At 51.1% G+C, this 8,895-nt stretch overlaps 2 protein-coding genes across 2 annotated transcripts; both read left to right on the plus strand.

The window, feature by feature from the left end:
- Positions 1-3,386: 3,386 nt before the first annotated feature.
- On the plus strand, positions 3,387-5,479 carry Hint2 (histidine triad nucleotide binding protein 2). The gene is made up of 5 exons (XM_051165640.1): positions 3,387-3,547; positions 4,619-4,759; positions 4,878-4,982; positions 5,088-5,160; positions 5,274-5,479. Exons 1-5 carry the CDS (start codon positions 3,431-3,433, stop codon positions 5,363-5,365), a joined length of 528 nt encoding a protein of 175 aa, XP_051021597.1. The 5' UTR covers positions 3,387-3,430; the 3' UTR covers positions 5,366-5,479.
- Positions 5,480-6,375: 896 nt separating this feature from the next.
- On the plus strand, positions 6,376-8,656 carry Spag8 (sperm associated antigen 8). Its single transcript, XM_051165063.1, has 8 exons — positions 6,376-6,413; positions 6,468-6,906; positions 7,114-7,353; positions 7,479-7,653; positions 7,825-7,870; positions 7,949-8,063; positions 8,189-8,251; positions 8,351-8,656. The coding sequence occupies exons 1-8, from the start codon at positions 6,376-6,378 to the stop codon at positions 8,543-8,545; spliced, it is 1,311 nt and encodes a 436-aa protein (XP_051021020.1). The 3' UTR covers positions 8,546-8,656.
- The last annotated feature ends 239 nt before the right edge of the window (positions 8,657-8,895 follow it).

Consider the following 8,895-nt stretch of genomic DNA (forward strand, 5'->3'; position numbering starts at 1 on the left):
CACAGGCCCTTCTGAGCCTGGCCAAGATCAACAATAAAGTGAAAGCCAATAGAACCTGACCCGGCTCTATATGGGGCAGGTAGCGTTAAGACTCAATTTGCCGTCAGCTCAGTCTCCAGGCAAGAGGCAGCATCAAGCAGCCATCATCTTCCTCTATCGCGACACATTCGAGCTCTCCTGGCCCTGAAAGCCGAAGGGAGAGTTTGAGCAATAGAATAGGTGGTGGTTTCTGATGTAGTGGAGTTCCGTTGGCAAAGACACTGCAACCAGTAGGTCTCTGGAGACTTTGAGCAGTGTGGTTTCACACCACCTTTGTGGGGGCCAAATAGCAAAGATCCATTCATTTGAAGGAGTTTTTTCAAGGTTGGGTAAGAAGGAGAGGAAAGAAATCAGGCAATATCCAAAGTGGGCTGTAGATCAAAGAAGCAGCTTTTTTAAAAGGAAAGGGGGGGCAGGTATGGTGGCGCACGCCTGTAATCCCAGCACTCAGGGAGGCAGAAGCAGGTGGATCTTTGTGAGTTCGAGGCCAACCTTGTCTACAAAGCAAGTCCAGAAGTCCAGGACAGCCAAGAAAGACTACACAAAGAAACCCTGCCTAGAAAATCCAAAACCAAACCAAAACAAAACAAAAAAGGTGGGGGGTGGAGGGCATCCATATACAAAAAGATCTCCAAGGATGCAGAAGAGAGGAGGAATGCTTGGTCAGATGAGATCTCAGATGTGGAAGAAAGAGGATGAGGTCAAGGCAGCGGTGAAGGCGTTTCCTCTGGTGAAGAGAAACTTCATTTCAGAGAAGGAGGTGTGAGTTGTGGGGAGTAGGAACTCCTAGAAGGCCCCCTTTGGTGACATCTGTATTCCCTGTGATGCAAGAAAGGAGTTAGTGGAGAGCAGAAAACGCTGGGGAAGACTGGCATAGGGAATGGGAGCAAAGCATGGAGCAAGCATAGAGGAGGATCCGGCATGGTTGGAGGTGAGCATGAGAGGAAAATAGCTAGACCAATGGGTGCTCATGGGTTGGTGTCGGGGCAGTGAGGAAAAGGCAGCTAAAGAAATGGGCCTGGGGGCTGGAGAGATGGCTCAGGGGTTAAGAGCACTGGCTGTTCTCCCAAAGGTCCTGAGTTCAATTCCCGGCAACCACATAGTGGCTCACAACCATCTATACATGAGATCCGGTCCTTTTCTGACATTCAGGCAGAATACTGAATAAATAGTAATTAAATATTTAAAAAAGAAACAATGGGCCTGAAGAAGTGAGGGGAGCAGGTGTCGCAAATGAGAAGTGATGTCAGGAAACAACTGCTGGATGACGGGAGCCAAAAAAGGAGCACGAGGTCTCTAGTGAGCTCCAGGAGCAGGTGTGTTGGCACGCGCTGCCGTGCAGGGCCTGCAGAGCATGCAGGTTTCAGGGAGCAGCTGCAGGTGATAGCAGGTGTTGGGATAAGGAGTCCAGGTCAGGGTCAGGTTTGAGTCAGGGTCAAAATTATGAATGTCTGGGGGGTGACAGAACTCCATAGGTGATTTTAGGGCCGTAGGACAGTCAGACACTGGTGGGCTTTGGGATGCTAGGTTGCCTCCTTGGGCCTCAGTTGCTAGGTCTATAAAACAGAAATAACCTGTGTTGCCTGTTTTCCACAGAAACCCAAAGAAATACCCGGCTTCAAAGCTTGGCACTCTCTAGATTCCTACCCTTCCTCCCATCCCAGCTCCCCCTGCCTCGTGCCTTCAAGTCTCACATCTAAGGCTCAGGGGCAAAGTGAGCCTACATTTCTCATATTTAGAAAGGTCGTCTGTCTTTGCAAAGGAAGGGATGTAGCCCAGACTGCTAAGACCCCAGGGCAAAAAAAACATATCAACCCTCCAAAGAAGACAGGGCTTTCTAACAATAATATCTGTGTAAAACAGAGCATGCTAATTCCAGAAGGTTCTCAACATTGGTTGAGCTGTGATGATCATATAAAACTAATTCAGTTAATAGAAGAGTTATTATGATTAGGTCACTGTGGTCACAGTATGTTGCCACTGCAAAGTGTATAAATTATAGTAATTTGAAAAAACATGAGAATAATAAACACACTGTCTATTTCTATATATAAAAAGCAGAACAGTGAAACACCAAATTAAAAAAAAAACAGCATTTATATATCAGGCCACGTGCAAAAGCAAAACAGTCTCTAGAGGTACAATAGTAACTTACATTACTGTGCCAGACTAGAACTCACCAGGTGGTAAGTACTGGAGGTAGTAGAGGGGATGCTAATGATTTTTGAGTCCTAGTCTTCCTATGTAGACCAGACTAGCCTGGAACTCGTGAGTAGCTCTCCTGCCTCGGTGTCTCACGTGGAATTTCGTGTTTCTTGTTTCAAGATATAAAGTGGGGATGGGGAGATGGTACAGTGCTTGAGTGTTGGCTGTCTTGCAGGGGACTGATACTTGGTTCACATCTGGCTGCTCACTCCAGCTAGAAATTGCTGACACCCTCGCTGGCCTCCGCAGGCACCCACATGGACTTGTACATAAACCCACACATATACATATAAACCCTTAGGGGCGAGAGAGATGGCTAAGCAGTTCATGGCACATACTGCACTTGGAGAGCACTGGGACTCAGCTGCCGGCAATCATATTAGGTGGCTCCCAACAGCCTGTAACCTCCAGTTCTAGGGCACCTTATAGCGTCCCATGGGCACCTGTACACATAGGCACACAACCCACACGCAGACACACACATAATTTTTGTGGGGAAAAAATGGTATGTATACAAGCAGAACTGGCTCGCTGAAGATGCTGGCCACAGAGCTAACAGCACCACACGCCACTTATGAAGTGAAAAAAAAAAAAAATGTACAGCATACATAGGATGCTCCCATCCTCACCAGTTTATGAGAAAAAAAAAACATGCCGGAAAAACTGCGTGATATCGATGTAAGTGGGAGCACGAACATAAAGAAGCTGACCTTAAGTTTTTTTAAAAAATTTTTTCCATACAATATATCTCGCATCTTTGAAGTGATCAAAGGACTGGACTTGATGAGACCAGGTACCTACCCTACAGATTAAAAAAGGCCTGGCTCCCAGTTCACCTTTAGTCCCGCCCACATGACTTCTGGAACCAATAAGCGCCGAATGTCCTTGGCCAGGGGCTGCACTACATTTAGCCTTTTGTGCGGCAGGTGTCAAGGCTCCCCTCCCCTCCTCCCCCCACCATTAGTGGCCAGAGCTAAAAGGGACTAGCCTAGCACGAGGAAAGTCCCACCCACTCAGGAGCCACAACCTAAGCTTGGTCGAAGTGGTAAACCTGAGCCCATTAAGAAAAGATCCCATCCCCCGAGGTTCAGTCCTTCCAATGGAATGGGAAAGAACCTCAAAACGAAACTGCGTAGGGATCCAATGAGATGCACCGCGGGGCCCGCCCCGCAGCCGCACGGGGCCAATGGCGCTGTGGCTGCACGCGGCAGGCTCCGGGAAGATGGCTGCTGCAGTGCTGCTGGCACTGGGTTTGCGCTGTGCGCGCAGAACTCTGGCGGCCGCGGGGCCCCGGGGGGCGCAGGTGAGACGCAGCCGGAGGGACGAGGGGGTCTTGCAGGCACCGGTGCATCCCGGGGCCGGCACGCGTGCCGCACATCCCCACGGAGCCACTGCCTCTCCCAAGGGTCAGATTCAGGGACTCTCTCTGCGGCGTCCGGGTCGGGACGGAACGGGTGCTGCTGGCTGGGCGCCTGCTCCAGGCTGCCTCTGTCGTGCACTTGCAGGAATTGAGTTCTCTTTTCTGGGAGTTAGCCGGCTGTTCTCCTCGGACCTCTGACCCCTAATGTAGACCAGTTTTTGCTCTTTCATCTTCCACACTTTGCGGCAGCGATTTAATTTATCCCACTGTTTCCCCTCAGTGCAACGCGCTCACTCTGGTCTTCCCTGAATCGGTGGGAAACTGGAATATTCCTACCTCCTATCGAGTTCACTTAGCTGGACTCTTACGTAACTCAGATATCAAGTTTGACACCCAAATGAGAGATCAGCCAAGTGTCCGATAGGACAAATATATTAAAAACCTAAAAGCAAGCAACAAAGCCTAAAGATCGGAGAACGCATAGTAGAAATAAGCGGGAACACAGTAAAGAGCTTCACGTCCAATTAGGACAGGATTTCCATCACTCTTCGAAGCGGTCAGAGGGGGTATTCAAGGGTAGCATAGGAACTCAGATCCCAACGTTGTTTTGTTTGCTTTTGGGGACAGTGTCTTATGCATCCCACACTGCCTCCCCATCCTAGGGCCTGCAACTCCACACGCAGGTGGAGACAAGTCTTGAAACTGCCGTTCTGGGTCCTTTTACATGCACAGCGCTAGATTTCTTAGGCACATTTACAGGCATGAATTGCACTCCTAAGTCCTACACAGTAATTACTGCGTGTTCTGTAAGCGGGCACCATCGTCTGTTGCACCCGTTGCTGCTCAGGCCCTGAGATTCGGGAACTTTTCCCTTGAGTGGAACCACTAATGAGTTCTTAGAAGAAGGAAGGAGGTTAGTGAAGCTCTCGGAGCCCAGCCTCTCCCATCCCCAACTAAGTGCGAGGGGAAATCACTGCCAGCTCTCTCCTTTGGATTCACACGCCCCACCTTCAGGCTCGAGGAAACGCAGGTGTGACTGATGGGAGTGAAGTGACCAAGGCCCAGACAGCAGCTCCTGGAGGAGCTGCACCAACCATCTTCTCCCGGATCTTGGACCGGAGCCTTCCAGCTGACATTCTGTATGAAGATCAGCAGGTGAGGGCCCCCCGTTAGGGCCCAACCCTCTTGAGAATTTCATAGGTGCCATTGGCCTGATGAAGTAACAGTGATCTCTTACCCGTCACTGCCCCCTCCCCGCCCCCCCCCCCAACAGTGCCTAGTGTTCCGGGATGTGGCGCCTCAGGCTCCTGTGCACTTTCTGGTCATTCCTAAGAAACCCATTCCTCGAATTAGCCAGGCTGAAGAAGAAGACCAGCAGGTGGGGAGACCAGGGACAGGGACCTGTCTGGGAGAGCCCTGGATTAAGCTAGAGGTTTGACTCTGATGGAGTTGGTCACCTCTGTCCCTCCCCTCTTCCTGGTAGCTTCTAGGACACTTACTTCTTGTGGCCAAGAAGATAGCAAAGGCTGAGGGTCTGAAAGACGGGTATCGGCTTGGTGAGTGATTTTTTTTTTTTTTTTTTGTCCACGAGAGTCCCCGTTTCTTGATGCAGTCTCTATTCTTTGGCCACTCCCGTGGTCATGATCCCTAACCTCAAGCTCTGTTTCAGTGGTCAACGATGGGAAGATGGGCGCGCAGTCCGTATATCACCTTCACATTCACGTGCTTGGAGGACGACAGCTACAGTGGCCACCTGGCTAACCCTGACAGCTGCCCAAGGACCACAGACCTGGATGCTTGGGTAGAGAGAGTTGGAAAAGGAATCCTGTGCTGTTAATAAAATCTATTCTCCCTCAATATTGCATCTTTGTCTAAAATATGTGACAAATTTATACCACAAAGGTGAAAAAAGAAAATGGGTCCAAGGCTATGAACTTTCTTAGCCATGGTCAGAATAAGACCCAGTCAGTGGCTGGGCGTGGTGGCACACGCCTTTAATCCCAACACTCGGGAGCCAGAGGCAGGCAGATCGCTGAGTTTGAGGCCAGCCTGGTCTACAAAGCAAGTGCAGGACAGCCAAGGCTACACAGAAACCCTGTCTCGAAAAACAAAACAAACAAAAAGAACCTGCTCAGTGGTTAAAAGAACGTATAGCACAGATCTGCTAGTGTCTAATGGTCCATTCTAGGTCTGGCTTCTAGGGAAAATAATAATAATAACAGTAGAAATTTGCCCTAATGACTACACAGAGACCTGTGTACTGTACCATATTCCCTTCCATTTTGCAGTTATCTGTATCACTGAGGAGGATCGAACCCAGGACCCCAGTTGGGCATGCTGGGCAAACACTACTACCACTGAGCTGCATTATCAGATCCTATTTCATATATTTTTCATCCCTAAACTGTTAAAAAGGAAGGGGGAAAAAGTGCTTTGCTCTCCCAACTTAGGAAATAAACCAAATGGGAGTTCATATTGATGCCCATCCTGTTCTTGTCTCCGATGCATGCCCGCCCCCATGAATCACCTTAGTCACTACAATCAAGTTGGGCGTGGAGGCGAGAGGCCAGACTAGTGGAACCTTGAAAGCCCAGGTGAAGCAGAACGGAGCCGGGACTATTGAAGAGCACCGAGTCCAAGACTTCCGCCCCTGGAGAGCGTTTGTTTATCTCCTCCTACCGGCTACAGCCGGATCTGTCCAGCTCTAGTTGTGCGCAGTCTCCTGGAGTTGTTTGCCGTCTCTATGGCAACCGAGGAGGTGGAGTCTGAAAATGGAGACCTCCAAGTCTACGGAGGAATCTCAATCGCGGTAAGCGCCCGTGGGTATAAGAGAACAAGGAAGGTCTACGAACTAACTTTGAAGCGATTTTGACAGCTTTGATGTATCCGTTTCTTTCAGATCTTTAGATGTACAGCCCAGCTCGGAAGAACTGGAGACCACTTCAGAACCCATTCCTTCCAGTGACAGTCCTAGGTCTGCCCTAGAGTTTATAACTGCCCCAGTTGTACTACCTACAAGGGTTCCTGGGCTCACAGAGCTCTCCGAGGCCGCCTGCTTTGCTTCCCATCAGATGGGCCATGGGAGTTTGGGCTATCAGCCCCTCTATGTTTCTTACGTTCCTCGGAATCCCTGTAACACCGCAGACTTCAGCTCAGGCCCTGCAACTGCCTCTTCTTATCCTGCCCATAGCTCTGGTCACAGCTCTGAGTCTGACCCTTGCTGTGGTCTTGGCCAGAGCTTTGAGCCTTGCCAGGGCTCTGGGCCTGGGCCTGCCCCTACACCTGTCCCTGCCCCTACACCTGTCCCTGTCCCTGCCTCTGCACCTGTCCCTGCCTCTGCACCTGTCCCTGCTTCTGCACCTGTCCCTGCCTCTGCACCTGTCCCTGCCTCTGCCCCTGTCCCTGCCTCTGCACCTGTCCCTGCCTCTGCACCTGTCCCTGCCTCTGCCCCTGTCCCTGCCTCTGCACCTGTCCCTGCCTCTGCACCTGGTCCTGCCTCTGCACCTGTCCCTGCCTCTGCACCTGGTCCTGCCCACTCTGTGTTCAGAAGCACGGCACCATGTCTGTTCCCTATATGGAATCCTCCGCCCTGCCACTGGGAGCCACACCAACAGCCCTGGGAAGCTCTGCAAGTCTCAGAACCTGGGGCGCGGGGCCCACATAAGCCACCAGAGGTTGAAAAGGAACCTGGGTTTCTCTGTAAAACCCTGCCACGTGGCCAATGTCTCCTCTACAACTGGGAGGAAGAGGTATGAAAGTTTGGCCTGCTCTCTTTTCCTGAAAGCTGACCTCAGTGTCCTAAGGGAGCCAATAGTTTGTGGTGAAGGTCCATGTTAGAAGGGAACTCATAGTCACTTTACCATGGGGTCCACAGAGAGCCACCAACCACCTGGATCAACTGCCAGGATTCCAAGATGGCTCTGAGAGTTACTTCTTCCGACACGGACACCAGGGGCTGCTGACTATGCAACTTCAATCACCCATGCCTTCTAGCACCACCCAGAAAGACTCGTACCAGCCCCCAAGAAAAGCCTGCCACCCGCTTCGAGGTGTGAAGCATGGAAGGCAGGGGACCAGAAAGAGCCCGGTGGGCAGAAAAACAAGAGACAGGGCTTTCTGGTGGGACTGGGGCTTACTTGGTGGCTATAAAGACATACCCCAAGCCTTCCCTTCTTTTCCCTGAAGCTGCTTGGCGACCCTCCTCTTCTGCCCTCCCACAGGGAAGCGTGAAGGCATGTTGGAGCTGCTCCTGCACCACCAAATCTGGTGAGAGCCTGGGAATGGGGAAGGGGAAGGGGAGGAGAAAAATGGGGATTGGCCTTGACCTCTCCCAGGGCTGTGCAGTAAAGAGGTGCAGGCAGAACAAGAACCTCCAAGGAAGCTCGTTGAGCCTGAGTCGGTAACACACCATGACTACAAAGTGGAGCTGGTACTAAGAGGGCCTCCAGCCCCAACGAAGGTGAGAGAACCCAGCCCGTCCTGCTTGTACAGCTGGGCGCTACCCAACAGTGGGAAAGCAACAAAGCCACAAGTTTTGAGAGGGAACCAAAGGCCAGGGGTTACTCAATATGTTTCCCCTCACAGCCTCATGATTACCGCCAGGAACAGCCTGAGAGCTTCTGGATACAGCGAGCGCCACAGCTACCGGTGTGTGCAGTTGACTAGGTGTTGGGATGCAGGGAGAGGGGCTCTTCTGTTCTAGCTCGGGAAAGGGTGGCATCTGTCCTTCTCTTGGGACTCTTCCAGGGTGTCAGTAACATCAAGACGCTGGACACGCCATTCCGGAAGAACTGCGCCTTCTCGACACCGGTGCCCTTGTCTCTGGGGCAGCCTTTGCCCTATGAACTTGACAGTGGCCCCCAGCAAATGGGGACAGTGTCTTCCCTTGCCTGTCAGGGAGGAGGGCAAGGGTGTGGAAGAGAGAGAACAGCTCTACTCTAAGATTCAGGGGGCAAGGGGACATGGAAATTGGAGTCTATTTCTGTTGTTTATACTACAGAGGTGGAGTTAATTCTCTGTACTTGGCAAGGGAGTTTTACATAAAGCACTCCTACCCGGAAGCCGCTAATGATTGATTCTGTGAGTCACTGTGTCCGCACCCAGTATTCTCCTCTTGAGATGGCCTGGACCCCAGACAATGACACCATGATTTATTGTTGTTGTTGTTGTTGTTGTTGTTGTTGTTTTATACTTGGACAAAATATTCTGGTCTAGATGCAGATATTTACAGAAGGCAGGAAGAGGACCAAGCCAGGGAGGGGGCGTGTATAATATATACAAGGCTGAGCTGC

This window comes from Acomys russatus, chromosome 2 (genome assembly GCF_903995435.1).
Source record: "Acomys russatus chromosome 2, mAcoRus1.1, whole genome shotgun sequence".
NCBI lineage: Eukaryota > Metazoa > Chordata > Mammalia > Rodentia > Muridae > Acomys > Acomys russatus.